Source organism: Camellia sinensis, chromosome 1 (genome assembly GCF_055761805.1).
Source record: "Camellia sinensis isolate YWXY chromosome 1, ASM5576180v1, whole genome shotgun sequence".
Classification (NCBI taxonomy): Eukaryota; Viridiplantae; Streptophyta; class Magnoliopsida; order Ericales; family Theaceae; genus Camellia; species Camellia sinensis.
In genome coordinates, this window is record NC_138961.1 from 25,524,332 (window position 1) to 25,550,263 (window position 25,932).

Consider the following 25,932-nt stretch of genomic DNA (forward strand, 5'->3'; position numbering starts at 1 on the left):
TATGTATGTTTAGTTATGTTATTTTTTTTAATTATGATCAATTTTTTTCTTTAATTATAACATTATTTTAGTTATGACTCATGAAATTTTTAGTTATGTCTCATGTTATGTTTAATTATGATTTTTTTTTTTACTCAGAAAGTATGAAATTATAAATTTTTTTTTTAAATATAAGGTACATATGATACACACTCTTTATGAAATATGTACCATAGTGTTTTTCCTACTTATTGAATTAAACATGTCAACTTCATATAATTTGACCCTCATACATAGATTAGTCCCCAGTGGTCTAAGATTCCTCATGTCTACCACACTAACACGTAACCCTTTTTCTTTTTTTCATTCAGTGACAAAGGAGGCCTAAGGACAGAAAAACTAACAAAACAACAAAGGGAGGCAATCCTCTGAACATACTTTGCTATCAAGGGTAAAACAGATGGCGGGGACAATCAGAGAGCTTGCCGTTGAACCATCATCATAGCTTCCTTAGCCAAAACAATCAGCGCAAACATTTGGGTCTTGCTTCACCGCTTTAAAGTTGCAATTCCAATTTTGTGCTATCAATTCTCAGATGCTTTGGCACAAGTTCTTATCCGCCTTGTTAGGTCTATCTTTCATATGAATGTGTCATGTGCTATGAGAGTTGTAAATCTTAAAATCTACTTTCCAACTTGACCTTGGGGTTAGATTGGCACAAACTTGATTTGAGGATATTCTAAGATGACAAATGGTTTCTACAGTGACAGCTTGACCCAATAAATTAGGCCTAAGCATTCAGAATGCTCTAAGGGGGCATTCTATTTTATTCAAAAAGTATTTCAGTACGTTTAATTTAAATTTATAAATTTAAATTTTTATTATATTTTAATGTGAATTTATTAATAAGGATAACACATATTAAATCCTAAAATAATAATTTTTTTGGTCTCATTGTATACCCTAATCCATTATTCTTATTCAAATCTCTATATTTTATTCCCTAAGAGATCAAAGTTATTTTGTCTTCTCCTTCTTCTTTCTCATTCCAAAACTTCTCAATCCACCTTATCAAAACCCACCATTATCATTGATATCATTGTTTTTTTTATTATTTTGAAATCTTAAATTCTAAAAAGAAAATTTGAACAATCAAATAATAAATGAAAGTGATAATCAAAATAATTTCACTAGGAATGTGCATATGTTAATATGAAATATCTCTTTCGTGTTCCTTTTGCCAACAGTAAATTTGGATTCGCCATATGTATAGTTATTGTATTAGTCTATTATTTATGAACAGTGAAATAGAAATTTATATATAGAAATTTGCAATTGAACAAACTTTATTGTTATCTTGTACGGATGGAAATGAATATCTGTTTGGACTTTGGATTGCTTTAGAGTTTGGTGACATTTTTCAAAGCTGGCCTTTTTCTGATGTTTTTGCATTTGATTTTAGGTTAATAGAGATCCAGAAAGTTGATTTGTTTTGGTTAAATTGGCTCGGGCAACTCCAATATATATGTTTTCTGCTGTTGAACCATTGTTGCATCGTTTCCAAGGATCACTGCTTTCAGTTGTGTGATCTTTTCTCCTTTACTTTTTTTTTTTTTTTTTGAACTAACCCCTTTACTTGTATCTTATTATTTATTATTTGGGTTTATTAATGCTGTGTTTTGTTAGAAATTTAATGAGAGATTTGAAAAAGAAAATGAAAAAAATAAGTGAAATGTGAATAAAATATAGAAAAATTTAGTTATAAACCCCTTTTACCTTCCCTTCATTGTTAAAAGGACTAAGAAAAAAATTATACTTTCTAAACTCCCTCATAATTATAAAATCTTGCATAAATGACAAAATTTATTATTTAAATATTTTATAGGACTATTATACCCTCAACTTCTGCATATATAATCAGCTTCGTCATCAACTGTATCATAATCACCATAGTTGCATCTTCCAAGCTTCAACAGAAGGTCGTCGACAAGCCGCCGCCATAGTAGCGTCTTCCAAGCTTCAGCAGAAGGTCCTCTCTTCATCTTCATAATCAGCAACGATGAGACTTTGAGTATGTTGAAATTGAATGAGGATGTCGTTGGAGATTCGAAAGCTAGGGTTTCAGAGTAGATGGAGATTCGGAGTGCGGTGAAGATGGCTCAATTGGAAGCGGAGAAGAAACGTGATGAGGTTGTTGATGAGATGCTGGCGATGTTGAATGCGAAGGCTGAAGCTTCAAGATTGAAAGAAGTTGAACAGGAGGTTGGAAAGGATGTGGATGAGGAACAGTAGAATATATGTATATATATATATATATTTGTGTGTATGAGTGTTGTTGAACACATGCATTCTTTTTTATTGAGATGTGTGATTGTTGATCGAGTTTTAGAAGTTTTTCGTTTCAATTAGATATGTGGATTTGTTGATTAATTTGTTTTGTTTTTGTTTGTTTGTTTTTTTTGAAGTTTTTTTTCTCAATTAGATATGTTGATTTGTTGATTAATTTGTTTTGTTTTTGTTTGTTTGTTTGTTTGTTTTTGATTTATTTTTGTTATTTTTTATCTAATTTCATTTGACAGAACCAGAGTAAAATTTTACTTTTATACAGAGTAAAATTTTACTTTTGTGTAGAGTCTAACATTTTACTAGTTTTTCAGAGTAAAATTTTACTTTTATACAGAGTAAAATTTTACTTTCATACAGAGTAAAATTTTACTTTTAGTTTCAGAATGTAAAATTTTACTTTTATACAGAGTAAAATTTTACTCTGAAATATATACTGAAGATGGCTTAATAGGAGAGCTGATAGATATGAGGGTAATATAGTAAAAAAAATAAGTTTTAAAATATTAGGGGGTTTTGAAAGTACTTATATAATTCTTATCATTTTGAAAGACAAATTAAATAGTAAGGGGGCTATCACCAAATCCCCCTAAAATATACCTAAATTTTATCTAGTTTCACACATCTCTTTCCTTTCTCTTCCCAAATCCCCTAACTAAACACAACGTAAGGATAACTTAGGAAAAATTATAAGGTGTACAGAAGGCATTGTTTGGGAAGTGGGTTTGAGACTAAAATAGCCACAAAAAACAAAATAGGCTATTTTAGCCATAACAAATAAAACATCACATTCAACCCATAATCATTACACTTTTCTCTCACAAAAAAGTCAACAAAACCAAAAAGTCCTTCCCAAACCAAGTTTTTTAGCCAAGACTAAAATAGCTAAAAAATTTAAAAAATCAAAAAGCCAACCTCCTTTCCAAACGACACCTTAAGATTTTAAATAATTGAAAAGGGTGTACTTAGAAATAAGGAGTACTCAATGATTTTTTGGTTTGTTTTGAGAAGCAAATTTTGGAGAAATTTTTTCAAAATTTTGTTTGATTTAATGATTTTGAAATTTTTTTTCCAAAATCACTTTCTCTCTCCTACACTTCAATCAATCATTTTTTGTCTCTCCTCTCTCCTTCTCAATCATTTTTTATTTCATACACATCTACTCAATTACAACAAAATATCAAATTATCCCAAACTCTCATACTCCAAAACTATTTCCAAAATATATAACCAAACAAATCAAAAAAAAAATTAAACTCTTTTTTTCAAAATCTTTTTTAAAAATTTACTTCTCAAAATCAAACCAAAACACTCAGAATCTCCCTGCTCTAAGCCATGCCTTAGCCCATTGGTTCGGCTGAACTAGTCTCCCAATACCTATTGGAATCTCGCAAGAGGTTACCCATCACTTGTTTTATTTAATTTTATTGTTCGCTAATAAGGTTGTAATTTCTCATTAATTAAGAATACGACATCTGGAGTAGCTTTAAAAAAAAAAAAAAAATTTTTTTTGGACTTTTTTCATAAACTATGTATTTAGAAAATTGCTAAAAAAATTGATGTAATATTTGATTTTTTTTTTTTTAAGCTTATGACCACTGGTAAATGTTTTTCAATTAATGGCTTATTTAACATTTTTGGGCCAAATTTAAATTTAAATGGTTTAAATGATTTATTTTAATAAGCCTAATCACTTATATTGAAAGCGTCATCCTAACAATTATTTATTGCCCTAGCAAAATACCAGAATGGTGTGTCCTCTGGGTCCATGGAAGCCATTGCCAAAAAAAGCCCAAAAAGCCCTAGCCTTGGAGTTACGACCCAACAAAGACAGTTGGTTGAATCTCCCTTTCTCTTCTCTCTCTCTCTCTCTCTCTCTCTCTCTTCTCCTTCCATAAATATCATCCGAGCCCCTACATCGCTCTCTCTTCGTTCTCTCTCTCTCTCTCTCTCTCTCGATCAATTCAAGCTGATTTTCGTTTTGTGCTTTGTTGTATACAGGAAAAAATACATACATATACACGATTTTTTTTTATAAAAAATAATTATTTTGTTATATATATTGTTTTTGGTTCTTTGTGATCTCAAATTGTTGTGTTCAATTGATCGATTCGGCGGCAAGGAATTTACTGCTTCTGGAAGTAGAATTTTCGACTGTTTCGAAGGTTAGAATAATTTTACAGAGACTCAATTTTAGGGTTTTGTGTTGTTTTACTATAATTAAGCTCCAAAAATTGAAGGTTGTGATTTTGTGGTTTTGTCATTTAGTTTTGTTGTCCTCGTTTATGGATTAAATGGTTATTGATTTTTTGTCCTGTTTTCTCGTGATGAACTAGGATGCTAGTGAAATGATGAATCAAGCAGCTAGTGCTGATACCATAACTACACTGGATCAAAATTCGCTCGAGGTAATTTCCAAACCTCCCTCTCTCTCTCTCTCTATATATATATATATGTATGTATGTATATGTATCTTTGTTTGTTTAATATCTGAAGTCGTTGATTGATTTTGCTTTTAACAAATTTTGGGTTTGGGATGAAACAGTAGTTGTTGATCAATTGACTAGTATGAATGTGTAGTTTTTTCTTTTGTTTTAAGTAAATCAAGTTTTTGGATGAAATGGCACAGTAGTTGGTAAATTGCAGAATTGGGTATTAATGATTTAGTTGATCAGAGACTAAGCTGAGCATTTTTGGTTGTGGTGCTTCGTTCCTAGAAAATTTGGCCATGTTTTTGGTTTGTTTGTTCACTGTGTTGGTCCTTGCATACATCTGTTAGTGGGTAGAGACATAGAGTTCTAGAGAGAAAGGAAAGATGGGTTTTGTTCGTGGGATCTCCAAGTGTCTGGAACCAAGCTATTCCCTACTAAAACTCGGTTGGCATTATGTAGACATGTAGGGTCTGTTGATATTGGTTTATATATCATGTAAGATCTTGAATTATGTATTATTATGTACTATTACATGCAAGATCTTGGTTTAGGCATCCAGATTCTAATTAGGGTATTTTAGCTTTGTGTTGGATCTGAACTTTTGACACCCATGTGTTTTGTTTAGACATTGCAAATTTACTCCTGTCTATCATAGGGATCGCATGTGATAAGTTGAGTGGAACTATTTGGAGGAGCCACCTGACAGAGAAGTCTTAGATGGCTTGGCCAAGTACTTATATTTTGCTCTGGCCATTTTTATTTTTATTTTTTATTGTTATTGCTTCTCTTCTGACCTGTCCTTTTTTTTCCTCTTTAAGTACATATGCCATCTTTTTATGTGTCTTTTGTTGATTGCATTTCTTCAGTTAATGTATCATCAAAGTATGTTTGATTGATGTATTGACAAATAGCCAAATTAATGACTACAATCTTCTTTATTTTGATTTTGATTCAGAAACGTCAGGTTGTTGATTCTAGCCAAGCATCTTATTATTATGCCACGTCCACAGACAATGGGTTTCTTTCTAATTCCAGCTACCACCAAAATCAGCATGCAGAGCCTCCTGCAAGGAATGTTCAAGATGGCTCCAGTGTTGCATCCCTCGCCTCTACTTCAAGTTCAGGAGCAGTAAATGTACCACAAGAATATAATAGCTATGCAACATACCCAAATACCGATCCATATGGATATGGCAATCCCACATACACAGGTTATTATGGTGGCTATCAGCAGCAATCTAATCAACCATACCCGCAGCCTGTAGTAGCATATCAAAACACAGGTGCTCCTTATCAGCCTCTTTCCTCATTTCAGAATTCAGGGTCTTATGCTGGGCCTGCAAGTTATTCAAGCACTTACTACAATCCTGGTGATTATCAGACATCTGGAGGTTATGCGAGTGGCAGTTACAGTAATCAACCCAACTCGTGGAATGAAGGAAACTATGCAAGTTACGCTTCTCATCAATATTCAAACTACACTCCAGACCCAAATGGTGGTTATAATGCCAGTGCTGCTACTACGTCTTCACAACAATATCAGCAACAATATAAGCAATGGGCAGATTATTACAGTCAAACAGAAGTTAGTTGTGCTCCTGGGACAGAAAACGTTTCAGTTACTAGTACATCTAATCCAGTGTGTAGTGTCCCTGTTTCCAATGGGTATCCAGCTTCACTCAGCCAGCCATCTGCACCTTATATTCCATCTTGGAGGCCAGATTCCAGTTCGTCTGAATTGCCTTTGGTTCAGGTTTGGGGTTTCCTTCCATATGCAGTTGAATAGAAGTTACGTGGTCACTTGCACATGCATATACGCATACACATTAATTTTCTCCAAGCCTTTTCAATTGACCTGTTAAGGGAACACATATGCCTTCCTTTTTGTCATTGTTTGAAAATAAATTTTTCGTGCTTATTCATGATGTTTCACACACAAACATGTATATCGAATCATAACTCTAGCTGCATTTGTTGTGCACGATAGGTTTGGTATGTGCATTTTTGGCACTATCTTCTTTCCTTCACAAAATGTTATTTAGAGTGAGTGTAACTAGAAACCAAACATTAGGAACACAAGTTTCTGTATTTATTGTATTTGGAAGTTTAAACCAGTCAATGTGAAGCTTCAGCCTCTGTCAGGTCTATGTCTCGTGTAAGTTGCAGCCAAACCTTCTTACCTGATTCCCTCACCTCTAGAAACCTGGGAATATAGGACGCATGTAAGATTTGTTGGGGAGTCATCAGTGTCCATCAAGAATTTCTTACCATTGATGGTTTTGTACAACAAACTTAGTTATGCACTGAATGGGGTTATCAAACGACCTTCAGAGTCATGGGTACTCTAGGATGTGCATTTGAATATTAGTTTATGAGTTGTTTGTTGTATGCAAACAAAGGCATTAAATTTGCTTTACTTGTGGTTTGACATCTTTCGAGTATGAACATTCTTTGTCATTTAATTTATTTATTTTTGGGATTATTGAGATGACGGTATGGCATTGTCCAATATGGTGTTTTAAATTGCTTTGAAAAAAAAAAAAACTATTGCAATAATGCTACCCTTTTTTTTGCCCTATGTGTGGATCGTAGGAGGTGAGTAAGATGGCTGAGGGAACCTTTTGGGAATTATGGTAGGCACAAAGGAGTCACTAGATTATTGGAGTTATGTTAGGTGAGAGCTAAACAACCTTAAGAGGAGAGTGTTGTAATAGAGGTCTAGAACTAATGAAATATCCTTTACATAGAAAGAGATTTCTTGCTTGAAGACAAAGGAGGAAGCTCACTAATCTTAATATATAGGGTTGGCTAGACCATTGAGACTAGCTCACCATATGTGTTGAGGGTACATGGTTGAGGGATATGTGGTTGGCTCTAGTAGTATCTTGTTAGTGGCATTGCACAATCTCCTCCGGTGATAGAGTTAAAGGTCTCATGTTGTAGAGGTATTGGGGGTGTGCTTTTCAAAGATGGAGTCTGAGCACATGCATTTATTTTTTATTCAAAAGTGTCCTTATCTGGAGGTCTTTGTCTTTGATTTGTAATTGTTGTCTCTTTGTAAGAGGCCAACTTTATGTCAGTCCTCTTTGAGTTAGAGTGGTCGAGCACCTTGATGAAATCTTAGCCCTAGCCACCAAGCCATACGATGACACCCCATGACTACGGCACCAACCCTGACGGGGTTCTTTGTCCTTGCTCCCAACATAGGCTAGCTTGAGAGCATTAGGGTGTTGCAGGTTATTACAAAGCATAGGAAAGTCATTCTGCTAGATGAGAGAGGGGCTGAGCGTGTTGTCAAGAGTAGAGGAGGGGATGTGCTTAGGTGGAGGCTTGCTTGACTAAACTGAGTTAGATTGAGAGCATTTGGGCTAAAGGCACTATATGCATTAGCCTCTGTCAACTTGGCTTGGCTCGGCTCGATGCCTAAAGGGGAGTTATTGACACATGGTAGGATTTGGGTAATCCATTTGTCATCTCATGAGTCTGACACAATTATTTATATTGCATCAAGGTTTGGAAGGAGATGATGTGGTGGTTGTGATATGCACACAACATGGCACAGTGGACCCATGCCCCACACTATGTTAGCATATATAGTAGTTGGAATTTGTGTTTGAGTCTCTCAAGTGTCCACTGGAGGTTTACTTGGTTGTTAACTTCAGGGCCTCCAGGGATTAGTTCTCGGTTGTCCAGATACGGGGTAACTTGGGTCCAATTGGGCTAGGCTAGGCTAGGTGGGAGATACTCGAGATTATAAAAAAGCAAAGAAAAAGAATATAGTAGGTGGAATTCAAAGACTTATTTATTTATTTTTACAAGTTATGATACCTTTGTTTTTTCTTCATTGTTTTTCTTTTTATGTATATTGTGAAATGTTGTGAATTTATAAGAAGTATCTAGGAGGCCGAACTGCTTAGTCATTGCCTAAATTACACTCACTGGACTCACCATGGATCCTTCAACTCCACCCCATGCTTACAAATTGTTGAATTTTTTATCATATAAATAGTTAAACTTTAACACTTGACAGAGAGCTAAATATAGTTTGGTGGCTTGAATGAGGCTAATGAAAATATTTTGTGCCCATAGCAAGACTCTAGCGTGCAGTATCCTTCATACTAGAAGAATGATATCTTTGCGTGACCTTATGTTTGTCCATTTCACCAATACAACGTGTCACTGGGAGATGATGGTTCTTGCCTTGCATTCCTTGGCCATTTAATTGTCTTAATGTACAACATATATGTAACCTCTGTAGATGTGCTGGTAATGTCATTTCTACACTTAGATTTGTGTGGCTCCTCATTTTTGGTGAAATTGCAAAATATTGTGCTGGCTCATTATTTGCGTTTCTTTTCCTTTAATTAGGATTTACTATTAGAATTCGTCCTGCATTAATTTTGGAAAATGGTAAGTAATGATGCAATGGATCTACAAAACTTTTGTTCATATTACTCGGCTTAATGACAGAACTCTTTATTTGCTTTCACACATGTTTGAACAATTATGGTGGTTTTATTGCTTTGGTTGCATGTCATAATTTGACATAAGATGTTTCAGTGATATCTCCATTGACCAGTTGGTAACTTGGTATGCTGAATTCACTCTATGCATTTTTCTCATCAGACTGGTGCAGTAATCAGTGGTAGCCATGATGGTTACTGGAAGAATGGAGCTTCAGGTTTCCAAAATCACAATGTTAGTCCTCAGCAACCACAATTTCAAAAGCCTTTGGATTCAAATCCTTCTTATCAAAGCTTTCAGGATCAACAGAAGACTGCATGTCCTCAAGGACCAGCCAATGTACAATATCCTGCTACTCATCAGGTACCCCACTCGAATCCTTCTTATCAAAGCTTTCAGGATCAACTGAAGACTGCATGTCCTCAAGGACCTCCCAATGTACAATATCCTGCACCTGCTACTCAGCAGGTACCGCATAATTATCCATCATCCTTGCAAACTTTTCCACAAACCATTCCACCTTTAGATCCGCACAGGGTAAGCAGACTGCAGATTCCAACAAATCCTAGAATTGCTTCCAATTTGGCATTGGGTTTACCAAAAACGAATAAGGATAGTTCTACAACCAGTACAGCAGCAAAACCAGCCTATATCAGTGTTTCACTGCCAAAGCCAAATGACAAAGAGTTGTCTCACGATGCTGCTGATTCTATGCTTAAGGTGAGACCCTAGCTTTGAACTTAAATTGTTCTCACAAAAAAATACCTTTTTCATTTTTTGGCAACATTGATTGTTAATAATTGACATGGAGATTCAGGAATTGGCTAATGCACTGCAAAAGAAATTCTGCATAATAAGTCTAAAGAACTATTAATTGCTTAATAACTATTTCTGAAGTGTTTGGATCATCAAATTGATTTGTTTTCAAATTGATGCAACCTAGATAGCGAAATTGGCAATAGTTCTTTTGTATCTTGCCTACCCCACTGCAATATGATTATCATTTATGGTATTGGCCACAAGAGTTTAACAATATTGAGAATCGTTACCATCACAATTCACAGCACCTTTTTTTTTTTTCCTAGGGAAAATATATGAAATTTCTTTCACGTCAAAAAGTCAAAATTAGTTTTATTGACTATTAATTGGAGAATGAATCATAATGCTTCTTTGCACTATTGGGCTATTTATTTTAGTCTGTAGATTTTCAAAAGATGATAGACCATCAACATGTTAGATAAGCTAGTAGCTTTGGTATTCTTCTAATTGAATTCTCTGACCAACTTTTGTTTACGTTTTTTGGAACATGATGTTCTATTAGATTCCTTTTTGAGGTAGTCAGATTGTTATTACAAAAAAAATATTTTTATGGTTGGCTTGGTTCGAGTTGGACTAATAAAAAGCCTTTTTGGAGCTGATTAGATTATCTGAAGTAGCAAAAATTAGGCAAGAGTGCCAGGAGTTAGGCAGGAAGGAGAAATAGACGTTTTAAAGTTTTGGGGCTTGGGTGGGTAGTGAGCTGTGGCAGGCTGAGTGGGTTGCCTTCTTTTCTCTGTTCTTGTGTTTCCGTTAGTACACGGGTGGTGCTCCCTCAGCACCCTATTTAATAAATTTTTACTTATAAAAAAATGTGGTCTTGTTGCAGGCTAATAAATGGTCAGGAAACTAATGAATAAGCACATTCTTGAAATATACCTTGAGTCTTTCATGCAGCTCCCCTTTGAAACTAGTTGCATCATGCGAACATAATCTTCGATCCTCAAAATTGAAAGTCCATTTAATGGACGCTGTCGCAATACTTCTAGTTCAACTGTGCTTGGAGTCAACGATATAACAAAAAATTATACCAAAACATTTTTCCCCCAAATATTAAATAAATAAATCAATCACATTGCGTTGAAAACCATAGATTGAATCAAAAGAATACCTACAAAAAAATGTTCAACAGTTCTGTAGCAGTCATAACAGCTGTTGCACATGTGGAATTTATTTTTGCTGATAAATAAGGGCATAATTGAATTGGTATGCCCATGACACGTTACGTTGACCCTTCTTTTCCAACCATGGTTGTTTGTGTACTCGTATACTTTCATTTTCATTTATGGTCCTCCTTTGAATGATGGAGTTTTGAATTAACTGTCTCATGTCATTACACCTCATAGTATAGTGCCGCTGTGTTATTTAGATGCATTCATTTAACCAATTTGGCTAAATCTAATTATCTAATTGGCTTTTAGTAGTGTGACACCTGATACTTGGGACTTTAGCTAGAGAGTTGCATGTAATAAAGTCTATTTTGCGAATAGAATAGAGGCTAAATGAAATTCAATATTCTGTTGCCTGCAGCCTGGAACGTTTCCCAAGTCACTGCGTAGTTATGTGGAAAGGGCTCTGGCTCGTTGTAAAGATGATACCCAAATGGCAGCTTGTCAAGCTGTCATGAAAGAGGTATGCAGTATGATATATTTTGAAGGTTTTATTGGTTATTGGTTTGTTGTTTCTAACTAATGTTTTGTGGATCTGGACACAATGTCACATTCTAATGCCGACGAAGAAGAGACCGTAACTTCACTTTTTCGTGTAGGCTATAGGGAGTTTGATTTGTCCCAAAAAAATGTAGTTATTTGTTCTTAATTTTGTCAATACTATTAGGTTAAGAATGCTTCAGATTTTAAAGAAAGCATCAGAAGGCTCTCTATTTTACCTATTCGATAAATCATCTAATCTCTTTACAGAGATCAGGAGTTTGAGTTTTTTTGTGTCACCTTGAATTTTTCACTTAAGGTATAAGATTGGACTCCGAACATCACAGATTTTGTAGATGGTTTGTTCATTTTGGAATTGGATTTGTCCCAATGTTTTATCCACTAGTTGTTGCTCCTTATATATTATAACTGGTGATATTAAGTTGCCTCATCGGGGAGCTCTTTTTCTTTATATTATAAAATTGTGCGTTTTGGAACTCTAGAATATACTTTCTTCATTTCAATGTGAATCCTTTGGATATTCTTTCGCTCTTTAATCTTTTTTAGCTTTTGTGGACTATTTCCTTAGATGAGTTCTCTCTTTCTATTTTTGGTTTATTGGTATAATCATCATTATAATTGAAGATCACCATTATCATGTCATTATTAAAATTGACATTATCTATACAAACAGAATTGTAGTTAATCACACGTCAATTATCACTTCCATTGAAAGTTTGGAACTTAAGTGCTTTCTGTTAGCTAGCATATTGTAAAATGATTCTCAGTTGTCTTCTAGAGATTTGAGCTGGACTGGTAAGGTTTGTAGTTCTTATGAGAGTGAGGCTGCCTTTCATTATTTTGACTCCTTTTTGATAAGGAAAAAGCATTTTTTATTTTTTATTTTTATGTCATTGGAATTGGATATCTAACTATTTTTTTGCATGGAACTTTGTAATGTTTTAGGTTGATGGCAATTTTTATCTGTTTATGGTATGTTGTGTGATTTATCTACTAATTATTTCAAGTTTATTATCTTGCATTAGGTAATTACCAAGGCTACTGCTGATGGTTCACTTTATACACGAGACTGGGATATTGAGCCTCTTTTCCCAGTACCCAATACGGATGTGACCAATAAGGAGTACATCTCTCTCTCTCTCTCTCATGCATGCACATGTATCTATACTTGTATGATATTTCATTTAATATACATACTAGTTCATTGCACTATGCTGTAGAAGTCACATTAGTTGTGAAAAAGGCGGAGGCAGACAAGTTTGTGCCTATGAAGGGGTTTTGAATAGGCCAAACACTAACCGATAAAAATAATCAAGTGTTGAATCACTCAATTCATTTTGTCAATTCCACTATAGATATCAATTAAGCATATCAATATTATCTACCCAATATCGCAATAAGTAAATAGATAGATTAAATCAAGACACGACAATATATGTGGAAAACCACAAGAACAACAATCCCATGGAAATGCATTTAACTTTGACATCTTCACCCACGATCTGGCATGCCCGTTACCCACTCTCAGGTGGGTCTAACACCCTTGTTAGCTTCTCTTATTTAGATCTCAAGTGAGTCTAACAATCAGCTGTGTGGAGAGATAAAAAAAATCTTAAGGGAAACTAGGGCAGGACACTGAAGAGAGAGGATGCAGTTTCTATGGAAAAGGAATTAGAGACCAGACGGCTAGAGTTCTCCAAACACGGTTTATATATGTATAAATAATATTTAAAATTATAATAATAACCATGTTGGGCCAGGCTTCAGATCTTTATCCCAAGCCTAGCCCGAAATTATGGGCCTAATTTCAGCCCAACCTACCCATCGGGCTTGTATATCAATTCCAAGCACTAAAATAACCAGGATGGGTAAGGCAGGCTTCACAGGCGACCTGGCCAATGTCCACCCTGAAGCGGTGCTTGTCAAACTTGCTCAAATCAGTCCTTTTCCCCACAATTTTGAGTTAAAAAAGCCACATGACCAAGTATAGGTTATTCTGGGTCGACATTTGACATGAATACCACATGTCTTGCACTATTGTACCATGCTCATGTAGCTGTACCTGAACTTAGGATCGGAGCATGCTTGCATTGTCTCTGGAAATCTTTAGACTTCAAACTTGAACAATTGGACACTCTATATACCTAACCTAGTCACTTAACACTCGCCATGCCTATAGAGATTGCCAACTCGCTAAATCAATTAATCAGTAGAAAGAAAAAATGGAATTCGGAGATAACATATCTAACTAAGTAGTTCAGGTGTATTATGCATCACCTTTTACTTGATTAGTTTGAACCATCTAATCTTTATCTCTTGTAGTTTTATTTTCTTTTGGCCAGCAGTCCTACTCTGAAGTTTGTTTATGAAAAATTTTGAAATCTGAGCACTGTAGAATCCAATGTATTGCCAGAATGAAATTGTTGGCAATCTGTTGGTCAATTTTCCAGTGCTTTTACTGTGGACATACCATATGTTAATTTGTTATGGTCATACTGTATGTTAAATCATGCCTTCTTTGCTTCCACTTATATTTTTCCAATTTACCTGTACCTACATTTTTACAGGTTATTACTTTAATTGTCCATTTGTCAGTCAAAGGTGAATTTTTAGTTCAATATAAAGAGGCAACGGCTCACAAATCCTCTCTCAGAAATTTATAATCTAATAGTCTCTCTCTCTCTCTCTCTACATATATATATATATATATATATTTGCTACTTCACATCTTGCCATCTCAATAGTCAATAGTCACGCTCCAACATTTTGCAGCATTCCACCTTGTACTTTCAAATTATAAAATTTATTTACCAAAAGAATGCTATGATAAATATTTTGTGTTGGTTACAAGATCTGAGAGTTGTGGCTTAATGTTGGATGATTGGTTCATTAGTCAGTACCCTTACCAAATCTCTTTGTAATAGATTGATTTGGATATTGATTCAAGCTGTTCTCAGCATTTGTTGCTCATCTTTTATTTGGTTGCAGTTTTAGAAAAAGGTTTCAGTTTTTAAGGATTTCAAGATATTGTCAAAAATGAAATATCTCCTATGATGTCTACCAATCCTCATGTGTTCATGTTGTTCTGCAGAAATTTTCAGTATTCAACTCCTATTTCTTCATTGTCAAAGAACAAAAGAAGTCCAAGTAGGCGATCCAAAAGTAGGTGGGAGCCTGTGCCAGAGGAGAAACCAGTTGACAAACCGGCTTCTGTTACTTTTGCTACTGAAAAATATGGTGGCTGGCTACATTTTAATGAAAGTGACAAAAAGGTATTCCTTTTTGGCCCCTTTTTGATGCAGGACCTGATCTACAACTATTTTGCGTATTATTTTCATCATGCTAGTGTGTGACCTTAACATTTATTTGTTGTTGGTAGTTCATTGTTATGATGTCTTTCTGCATTATAATTAATTTTCCTTAATATTAAATGACAAGATGCTTTTCTAGGAAGCATGCGTAGCTGGATGCGCCTCACGGGGTGGCATGTTTGTGTACACTTCTTACACATGTTAAACACTTGCACCCATTGGACAATTTTGATGTGTCGGACACGTGTATAAACATGCCATTTCTATTTTTATTTAATAAAAATTGCCCATGTTTATTACCTAACAGGCTAACACAGATGAGACAAGTCTGGAGTCTAGGGGTGTTCACGGGTAGAGTTAGTTTGGGTTTCTCCCCATCATCCGAACCAACCAATTCAGGTTCCAAATCTAATCACCTGATTCCGACCAAATAGCTATTTGAAAATGTCGGCTTCAGTCAGTTTTGTGACTTGCTGTCCTCTCTTCTACCCCTTGCCACTTGCCCCTCCCTCTTTTTCCTCTGCCGCGACAAAATGTATCATACACACATACATAGATCTAAGAGAAATTAAGAGAGAGGAACAGTAGCACCGTTCAATCTGACCCAAATCAACCTCAACTGTTTGATGAATGTGCAAAAATGGCAAGTTAGAGAGGGGAAGAAGTGAGGGAGGAGGAAAACTGTGAGGGGAGGAGATCTGAGAGTGGGGTTTTGGAAGGAGGGTTTTGCAATAATTTGAATAATATCAAGCTGATAAGCCTCGATTCCTCAGTTTCTGCAAGTGCAACATTAAGGTTCTTTGTTGTGACTGGATAGTTAGAGGGAGAGAGGAATGAGAGAGAATCGCAGAATTTAGATGTAAATCATTTGAGAGGATAAAGAGACAAGCCATTTGAGAGGAAAGAGAAGGAAATAAAGTGTTTAAAAAGTGAAAGATAAGATAGAGGAATTTGTCAAAAAAAGAAAAAAGATAAGATGGAGGAATCATTTGAAAAGATAGAGAGAAGAGATATAAAAGTGAAATGATAAGATAGTGTAATCTGAGCTTCCAATTGCACAAGACCACGTGTAACACTAAGGTTGTATACTTACATAATTCAGTTGATTTGGGTTTAGCAGTTGCTGCTTTTTATAAACTGATAGCCAACTGACAAAATAATTATTTTCAAACTTTCAAACCGCTACTGACTGCTGCACTTCACAAAACTGACCATAGCTTGTCGTATTGAGTCAAGTTCAGTCGGTCGGGTAAGTCGAGTCTTGCGGGTTTATGTGCAGTCGTACTGGAGTCATTGGGTATGTTTAAAGAAAATAAATGGGCAGTCAAAGATTAAGAGAAGTATGAATATGTACTTATTAATTGCTTCTTTTTAGGCATTTTAACTCGTGAAAACCTAAACCCCAAATATGTTTAAGTAGACATTTGGGCTTTCTGTTCCACTTATTCACCAACATTTGAGTGTAGATAATTAATATATATGTATGTATCATTAAAATATAAATTTATTATGTCCCGTACAAAATGAATAACTTATTAACTTCATATTTATAAATAAATAACTATTTCTTGATGTGTCCCATTTCCGGATTTCTTGAGTTTTTGAAAATTTCTGTGCCAGTGTCTGTATCTCTCCTATTCCTGTTCTTAACTGATGTCTTAGATTCTTTTGCTAGACTGGACATTGAGAAGTGTGCATCGGATGATCTAAATAATTGGATGCATTCATCTCATTTCCATTAAAAATCTTCTGCAGCTTTCAGGCGGAAAATTCCAGAACAAAGAAGGCGGTTTGGGCAATATAAAATTTTCTTTATCAGAACAGAGATCTACGGATAAAAATGCCCTGAAGCCAGTTAAGCGGCAGCGTGTTGGTGATGGTCTGGTTGCAACTGATAATGCTGATGCATCCAGTGACAGTGACAAGGAACAAAGTTTAACTGCATATTACTCAGGTGCAATAGCACTTGCCAATTCACCGGAGGAAAGGAAGAGACGAGAGAATCGGTCAAAGCGTTTTGAAAAGCGATCAGGAAATCGAGCAGAAACTAAGCATTTTAGACCAAAAAATGTTGGATCTGGAAACTTGTACACTAGAAGGGCTAGTGCACTGTTACTTAGCAAGAACTTTGATGATGGTGGTAGCAGGGCCGTGGAAGATTTTGACTGGGATTCCCTTACTGTCAAGGGGACCTGCCAGGAAATTGAGAAACGCTATTTGCGTCTTACTTCTGCACCTGATCCTTCCACTGTAATATTCCATCTCTTTTATTTTTTGTAGTTGAAATGAATTTCAAATGAAAAGTTTGTCTTGCATAACATGGATTTTTCTCATAAAATGTACTTTGCTTGCAGGTGAGGCCTGAAGAAGTGTTAGAAAAAGCATTGCTTATGGTTCAAAGTTCTCAAAAGAACTACCTTTACAAATGTGATCAGTTGAAATCCATTCGCCAAGATCTTACGGTACAACATATACACAATGAGCTAACAGTGAAGGTATGTTTTGTTTTTTATATTGATATCTGGCAGTATTATCATAACTAGCCAGGTTGGCTGGACCAGTGAACTGGTGACCAGGCCCTGGCTGGGCCAATACACCCTGTAAAAGAAGGAATTTGTCTTGCGTTAAAAATACTATATAGCAACTTGTATGGGTGGGATTCAGTTTTATGGTGATATCATGATGTAAGCATCATTCCAGCATGTAGTCTTTATAAGATTGTCAAGTAACCAGTATTAAAGTTTTTGTGCACTAAACTGAGTCATTCGGCTGAGAGTTCGACTGGTTGAACTACAAGCCAGCCTTTGGAATGGGTCAATGATATCCCATACTGTTCAGATAACTGTGCTACATGGAGTGCATTATTTCTTCTTGCGAATATCTTTATTTAGCCTCACAGAAAGAACCATCTTTCTTTTTCTATAATGAATTAGATTCCCATTTCTTTGATGAATGGTACCTCAAAAATATTTACAGTGTTCATACTTTTGTTTCAGGTTTATGAAACTCATGCTCGTTTGGCAATAGAAGTTGGAGACTTGGCAGAATATAATCAGGTTGATACCTGCTTCGATATTACCATTTTAACTTTGAAACTGTTCCAGTTGGTGTGGCTTGTTAATTTGCCCCTTGTTAATTTGTTCTGCTGTTTCACATTTATAATATGTTCTTTTTGAGGCTAGGTAATAGTTGTTTTAGTTGCTTGTATCCTACATGGCCAACACAGGGCTGGCCCATCACTTAGGCGAGATAGTTACTTGCCTAAGATCCCTAATTATTTGAAGGCCCCAAATAAAATAAAATAAATCTTATCCAAAAATAAGATTAAAAAAAAAAAAGAAATCTTCTTGTCTGAAGGCTCTACAAAATAAAAAAACACCCTATCCAAGGGCTCAATAAAATAAAATAGTTCTTATCCAAAAACTTATAAAAAATAAATTCTCTGTCCGAAGTTCCAACAAACTAAAAACCTTGTTCATGGGCCCCAATAATAAAGGCAGAATAAAACACTTCTTGTTGAAAGACCAAGCCAAAACAAAATAAACTCCTCTAAAAACCCTATGAAATAAAAGCCCTCATTGTCCAAAGGGGTCCCCCATAGCCCATCTTAATTACTAGAATATATATACATGGAAAATGAATAAAAAAATCAAAACCAAACTAAGCCATGTGTTCAAATCAAGTGGGTTTAGCTACATAAATCCTTTTTACAATTTCGTTATGTTAAGGGCTGTTAAAATCCACCTACTCTCCACCTACTTCACCCACTTAAACCTACTCCACTAAACCTAACCCACTACATCACTACCACCTCACCTACTCCACTAAACCTAACCCACTACACCATTACCACCTCCACTTCACCTACTCCTTACCTACTACACACTCACCCTCTTCTATATATAGGAATCATGAATCATTGTAATATATATCAAGATACAACAATCAATAATACATACAATTTATTCTCTCTCTATCAATTTATTTTACATCTCTCTATCAATTTATTTTACATGGTATCAGAGCTATAAGAGTTAGGCCTGTATTTTCTTCTCACCGGCGGGCAGCCGGCCGGCAACTTTGCCTTCGCTGCCCGCTGGAGTTGTCTACACATGCCTTTACATTACGATATTGACGGTGATTGGTATAGCTTGGGCTTTTGGTGGCATGATCTTTGTGCTTGTTTACTGCACTGCTGGAATTTCTGGAGGACACATAAACCCAGCAGTGACATTTGGGTTGTTCTTGGCTCGGAAAGTGTCGCTGATTCGAGCAATGATGTACATGGTGGCTCAGTGCTTGGGTGCCATATGCGGAATTGCGCTTGTGAAGGCCTTCCAGAGCTCCTACTACGACGTCTACGGCGGCGGCGCGAACGAGCTCTCCACCGGCTACAGCAAGGGCACCGGCTTGGGCGCCGAGATCATCGGAACATTCGTGCTCGTCTACACCATCTTCTCCGCCACTGATCCCAAGAGGAGCGCCAGAGACTCCCATGTCCCTGTATTGGCACCACTTCCAATTGGGTTTGCTGTGTTCATGGTTCACCTAGCCACCATTCCGGTCACCGGCACTGGCATCAACCCTGCTAGGAGCCTTGGAGCTGCTATTATTTACAACCAAGAAAAGGCTTGGCATGACCATTGGATATTTTGGGTAGGACCCTTCATTGGTGCAGCCATTGCAGCCTTCTACCACCAGTTCATCTTGAGAGCTGGAGCCATTAAAGCTCTCGGGTCATTCAGGAGCAGCTCCCATGTCTGATTTTTCAGAAAATTAAAAAAAAAAAAAAAAAAAAAGAGAATAATATTGGAGGGGGGTGCATGAGTCTGTGATCTGGAAGTCTCTCTTTCACTCTCTCTCTCTCTCTCTCTCAAATCCGAGAAACAGATTTTCTCTCTCTCACTTTACTTTTTCCACCATCCACAAAACATTATCATCGCCATTCCCTAACCCACATGGGCTTGTTCCCATCTTTTCATACAACCCATCATTCATCCCATTAGAATATATAGAATATATATATTTTTTTTATAATAATAAAAAAAAAAAAAAAAAAACCTCACACCGATCTTTCTCAAATCACCCCTCCAAAAATATTATCTTTTATCTATTTATTTTATTTTATTTTATTTTTATTATTCTACAAAACAACAACACCAAAATAACACCACAAACATTCCACACACTTGTCATTTCTTCATGCCGGGGATCAACCCCGATCACAATTTTACACCAAAAAAAAAAAAAAAAAAAAAAAACAAAACAAAACAAACAAACAAACAAAAACAAAACACCCACACCCACAGCGGGATTTTTCTTCTCTACTCTGCCGCCGGTCTTTTCTTCTTGACTCCGTCCTGGGCGGCCCTTGACGGTGTTGCCTCCGTGTTTCCCACTCCACTGGGCACGATCACTACTCCCTGCTCCTCCACTGCAGCATATGGTGAACCTCCAAATCGGAACATAACGGTGGCCTTCCGCTTCAGTTCCTTATTTTCCGCCTTTAGCACACTTATCTCTGCTCGCGCATCCTTATACATGCGTTGGAGCAGAGCCAGCTGGGAGTTTAACTGTTGCACCTCATTTGTCTTGCTCTGCAGCCGGTGCGACAAGTTTGTGACCGCAGTCATGGTTTCCACACATGACTTCAGAGTATACTGATTGGCCTCAATATCAGTTTGCACCGCCATTTTTTGCTCCACCGACCGCATCGGAAAGTTCAACGGAGCAAACACAGAGGTGTTTGGTTGAGGTTCACTGGCCACCGCACCAGTTCTCTCTCTTGTTGACTCATTGAGGTCGGGAAAGAGAGTGAGCAGCCCACGGGAAGACGAAGCCATTTTCTGGGCAACAGAGTGTTACAGAGTTTCTCTCTCAGCAAAGGAAGAATTTTTCAGAGGTTTCTCTCAGTTTTTCTGTCTCAGCTTCTGCCTCAGCCTCAGCCTCCGTCTTGGTTAAATAGCCGAGGCAGCCACGCGTATCGCGCGCCACTTGACGCCAGACGACAAACGGGCGCGCCAGCCAAGGCACTCACGTGCCTCGCCATCATATCTGGCACGCCTTTTTATGGCTTGGGCACGCCTTCTCTCAGTTTTTCTGTCTCAGCTTCTGCCTCTGCCTCAGCCTCCGTCTTGGTTAAATCGCCGAGGCAGCCACGCGTATCGCGCGCCACTTGACGCCAGACGACAAACGGGCGCGCCAGCCAAGGCACTCACGTGCCTCGCCATCATATCTGGCACGCCTTTTTATGGCTTGGGCACGCCTTTTGATGGCACGCCTTTTTTGACAGATTGGGCACACCTTTTGAGGGTACGACTTTTTTAGGGGTCCGACAAGACTCTGTAAACTGTCCCGACATTGATTCCGGTTAGTTTCTACAGGGGTCCGACAAGACTCTGTAAACTGTCCCGACATTGATTCCGGTTAGTTTCTACAAGGGTCCGACAAGACTCTGTAAACTGTCTCGACATTGATTCCGGTTAGCTCCTTCATGGGTCCGACAAGACTCTGTAAACTGTCCCGACATTGATTCCGGTTAGCTCCTTCATGGGTCCGACAAGACTCTGTAAACTGTCCCGACATTGATTCCGGTTAGCTTCTACAAGGGTCCAGCAAGACTCCGTAAACTGTCACAACAACTGTCACAACAGTGTCTGTTACAACGGTCCGACATGACCCCGTAAACTGTCTTCTACATCGGTCCGACATGACCCCATAAACTGTCTTCTACATCGGTCTGACACGACCACACAGTGTCTGCTACAACGGTCCGACATGACCCCATAAACTGTCTTCTACATCGGTCTGACACCGCCATCCAGTGTCCTCTACACCGTTATGACACCACCATACAGTGTCCTCTACATGGTTATGACACCCCCATACAGTGTCCTCTACAACGTTATGACACCACCATCCAGTGTCTTCACCAATGGTCTGACACGACCATACAGTGTCTCTTATCCTCTTTTATTTTTATGTATTTTCTTGTTTTGTTACTTTCTCCAAACTCAAGTTGGTTAGTTCCTATCCCCCTTGAGTTTGCGGGGGGCTGTTAAAATCCACCTACTCTCCACCTACTTCACCCACTTAAACCAACTCCACTAAACCTAACCCACTACACCACTACCACCTCACCTACTCCACTAAACCTAACTCACTACACCATTACCACCTCCACTTCACCTACTCCTTACCTACTACACACTCACCCTCTTCTATATATAGGAATCATGAATCATTGTAATATATATCAAGATACAACAATCAATAATACATACAATTTATTCTCTCTCTATCAATTTATTTTACATCTCTCTATCAATTTATTTTACAAGGGCTATATGCTTAGTTAAATTAAATAAATTCGTAGCCTTTTTTACTACTACATCCCATGTCAATTTACATCTTTTCCTCTCCCTAACATTTTTATTTATAGTCATTATATCACTCTTCTTTGTCATTGCATCTATAGGTGTTCATTGTTCATGATCAAAACCAATTTAACCTATGGTGTAGGCTCTAGGACTGCTTCGCACCATGCCTCCCTTCTTCTCTAGGATTCTTATAGGCATTATTTTGTGTGTGGAGAATAGGATGATAACAACTTCCAGTTTTTAAACCTGAAAATTTCTATTATTTGAAAGTTGAAACTCTTGTGTCAAATTTGGCTTTTAGTTGTACGCTTTTAGTTAGTCTATGAACTCTTCTAAATGTATAATGTACTCATGTCAGGACACTACTTTAGTAAGGGTATGAGATATATGTTTGACATATGTTATTGGAACTAGGGCAATTTCTTTTAGAATTGTTTATGGAGCTTAGTAAATTGAATGTTGATTCCATTTAAATGTTCATGTTAATTAGAGGCATTGGCTGACTTTCTTCCATCTGATTTGCAGTGTCAATCGCAGTTGAAAACACTTTATGCGGAGGGAATTAAGGGGTGCCACATGGAATTTTCTGCTTACAATTTACTCTGTGTTATCTTGCACGCCAACAATAGCAGAGATCTTGTATCAGCAATGTCAAGGTTAGTACATCCATCTTGCATTCGTGTTATTTCTCATTGATCTTGTTTGTCGATCCCTTATTATGTCATTGCTGTTTTCGGAGTTGTTACATTGTGTTGGTTACAATCACTGATAATTTTGTTGATTTGTTGCAGACTAAATTTAAATTTTAAATATTGTTTTGTGTACTTGGCTTTTTATTTAATACCTTGAACTGTCATGAAAAGTTATGTGTGGGTGGTTGACTTATTTGTATATCAAAATCATAGATATTTTTGTGCCCAAGTTAGATGTATACTATGCACTGAAGAAAACCATTGAATTTTGCTAAAGTGGAATTTTGGTGTGAGTACTTTGGAAAACTATTGACAATAGTATTGCTTGTCAATGCATTGTTTGGTAAGGAATTTAATTTCTTTTCATTTTTGGTAAGACATTTCATTTCAGCAATTTGATGGTTAACGTAAAACTATTTTGAAAATTTGATAGTAGACTGTTGAATGAATGTCTAAAGCCTAATCAAACCCAATGATGCCTTATCCCAATTGCATGGGGGTTGAAACCTACTCTAATCAATCAAAATATATGACTTACTGGATGCTCAAAATAGAGTTGGTTTATCTTTTCTTTTCTGATTTCTCAAGCTATGTACTTGATAAAAAAAAAAAAAAAAGTAAATCCCATTTGAGAAACACTTGAAGAAATGTGGTCTATATTTTCATCTTGTTAGATAACATTTGATCTCATGAAATCAAAATTGAGGAATTATGTCCTGAACACCTGAAACCTGGTCAATTTATCAGCCTTTTTTGGTTGTCAGAAATTATGGTGATGCTGATGGTAATGTCATGTATAACTGAAAATTGATATTTAAAAAAGATATGGATTGGGTTCATGTTGTTATATGTCAGGAAAAACTTGGCATGGTTTTGGCTCTACTTTTATGAATTCTTGTGTATTTCGTAGTCATGCAAGCACTAGTGCTACATGGCTGGAGGGATCCCATGGAAATATGTCTGTGTCCGTGTGCATTTTTTTTTCTTGTTTCCCTTGTGTCTACTATGCCTTTAATGCGAGTGAATCATTACATTGCTGAGTCTATTTGCTAAGAAAATCTGTTTTTCCTTTCTGTTCTTTCAGCCTATGAGTTCATATAGAATGCTAAACTGACATATGCATTGTATTGGCTTTCAGATTATCAGTTGAGACCAAAAAGGATGAGGCTGTAAAACATGCTCTTGCAGTTCGTGCCGCTGTCACTTCAGGAAATTATGTTCGGTTCTTTAGACTATACAAGACTGCACCTAATCTTAACACCTGTCTTATGGGTGGGTATACATATTGTTATCTCTAATTCTAACTTCCATGGGTTAGTGACACTTGAAACAGATAATAAAATATTTTTCTTTCACTGCAGATCTTTATGTTGAGAAGATGCGGTACACTGCTGTGAGATGTGTGTCTCGTTCATGTCGCCCTACAGTCCCTGTTTCATACATTGCTCAGGTTCTGGGCTTCACCAATGCTTCACCTATAGAGACAACTGAGGAAAAGGATTCAGATGGATTGGAAGAGTGTGTGGAGTGGCTGAAGGCCCACGGTGCATGCCTTGTTACAGAAAATACTGGGGAGATGCAGCTTGACACAAAGGTATGTTCTGTCCCTGCATCATAATAGACACTAAAGTTTGACAAAAATGAAACCATTGTGTCCGGGCTCCTGTTTCCACAATGTCAGCAATCAACCTTTGGTACTTGTAGCATACTGCATGTGGCTTAAACTGCATAACCTGTGCTCATAAAATGGGATTAATCAAATGATTCTGAACTATCTGGTGTAATTTTTCTGTTCTAGTTATGAAACTATATTATTTTTGCCAAATGTCATATATTGTTGAATGATTCATAGTTTGGGGTATTCACAACTTCCTAGTTTGAAATTCTGACATTAACTGCTGCTTCATGGGGGTCCACTATTATTTTGAGGATTTTGCACCTATAAATGTTAGTACATTTCCTGTTACATTGAAGGTAACTGTTATTATTATTTTTATAATGTTTGTCTTGCAACCGTGGTGATTTTTCTTGCCAGTTTTATCGAAACATGGTGTTGGGCTCTTGGGCTGGTATTACTTGTTTCTATGACCCTACTGATTGGGCTTTTGACATGCAGGCTTCCTCATCAACACTCTACATGCCAGAACCCGATGATGCTGTAGCCCATGGAGATGCCAGTCTCGCCGTCAATGATTTCTTGACAAGGAATTCCTCGTAGCATAGTTCGTTGTATCCAACTGTATGAAGAGAATTGGTAAGTAAACAATCTAATGTATGCGGAAAAAAGGAATTACCATTTCCGGGATTAACTTGGAATTTGGAAAAGATTGATCCTGCAGGGATTCCTGCTAGTATTATTATAGAGGGTGTTGATGATCACTAATTAGAAATGTGTGATGCCTAGGTTTGAACTTTTGGGCCCCTCTGAAAAATGCTTTTTAGGTCAGCGACAAGGGTCTGTAAGGTAGTGTAAAATTGTTTACTTTGTTTTAGAGATACATTATTCATTCTTGTTGAAGGCCCATTTGTGGTAAATATTACAGGGAAAATATGGAATAAGGAAATGACCTTTTGTATTCTGATTGACCATTGCTTCCATGAGACTGGGTAATACATTATCAATTTTGAGTTTCATTCTTTCATATTTTCATAACACCACACCACACCACACCACACCACCCCCCCCCCCCCCCCCCCCCCCCCCCCCCCCCCCCCCCCCCCCCCCTCCTTCTCTCTCTCTCTCTCTCATGAAGGTTGTCTTACTTGGTCCTTAACCGAAGGTTGTAATATATGTTTGCTAATGCTAGGAGAATTGGAATGCTTGGCACATTGAATATCATAATATA

The 25,932-nt window shown here is 36.9% G+C and overlaps 2 protein-coding genes across 2 annotated transcripts; both read left to right on the forward strand.

Moving 5' to 3' along the window:
• The first annotated feature begins 4,014 nt into the window (after positions 1 to 4,014).
• On the forward strand, positions 4,015 to 25,720 carry SAC3A (SAC3/GANP/Nin1/mts3/eIF-3 p25 family). The gene is made up of 14 exons (XM_028270836.2): positions 4,015 to 4,487; positions 4,659 to 4,730; positions 5,710 to 6,507; positions 9,381 to 9,938; positions 11,565 to 11,666; positions 12,730 to 12,827; positions 14,796 to 14,976; positions 16,771 to 17,265; positions 17,370 to 17,510; positions 18,012 to 18,071; positions 22,920 to 23,050; positions 24,225 to 24,358; positions 24,448 to 24,680; positions 25,203 to 25,720. The coding sequence occupies exons 2-14, from the start codon at positions 4,671 to 4,673 to the stop codon at positions 25,302 to 25,304; spliced, it is 3,093 nt and encodes a 1,030-aa protein (XP_028126637.2). The 5' UTR covers positions 4,015 to 4,487; positions 4,659 to 4,670; the 3' UTR covers positions 25,305 to 25,720.
• Positions 18,749 to 19,816, forward strand: LOC145792819 (aquaporin PIP2-1). The gene has a single exon (XM_082874427.1). The coding sequence runs from the start codon at positions 19,183 to 19,185 to the stop codon at positions 19,777 to 19,779; it is 597 nt and encodes a 198-aa protein (XP_082730553.1). The 5' UTR covers positions 18,749 to 19,182; the 3' UTR covers positions 19,780 to 19,816.
• Positions 25,721 to 25,932: the final 212 nt, after the last annotated feature.

What these genes read in the sequence shown, in the direction of transcription:
- SAC3A (XM_028270836.2), top strand. Translation starts at nt 4,671, where the DNA reads ATGATGAATCAAGCAGCTAGTGCTGATACCATAACTACACTGGATCAA. An exon ending in TGGATCAAAATTCGCTCGAG is followed by an intron (nt 4,731 to 5,709) that starts GTAATTTCCAAA and finishes ATTTTGATTCAG; the next exon opens with AAACGTCAGGTTGTTGATTC. An exon ending in TCTTAACACCTGTCTTATGG is followed by an intron (nt 24,359 to 24,447) that starts GTGGGTATACAT and finishes CTTTCACTGCAG; the next exon opens with ATCTTTATGTTGAGAAGATG.
- LOC145792819 (XM_082874427.1), top strand. Translation starts at nt 19,183, where the DNA reads ATGATCTTTGTGCTTGTTTACTGCACTGCTGGAATTTCTGGAGGACAC.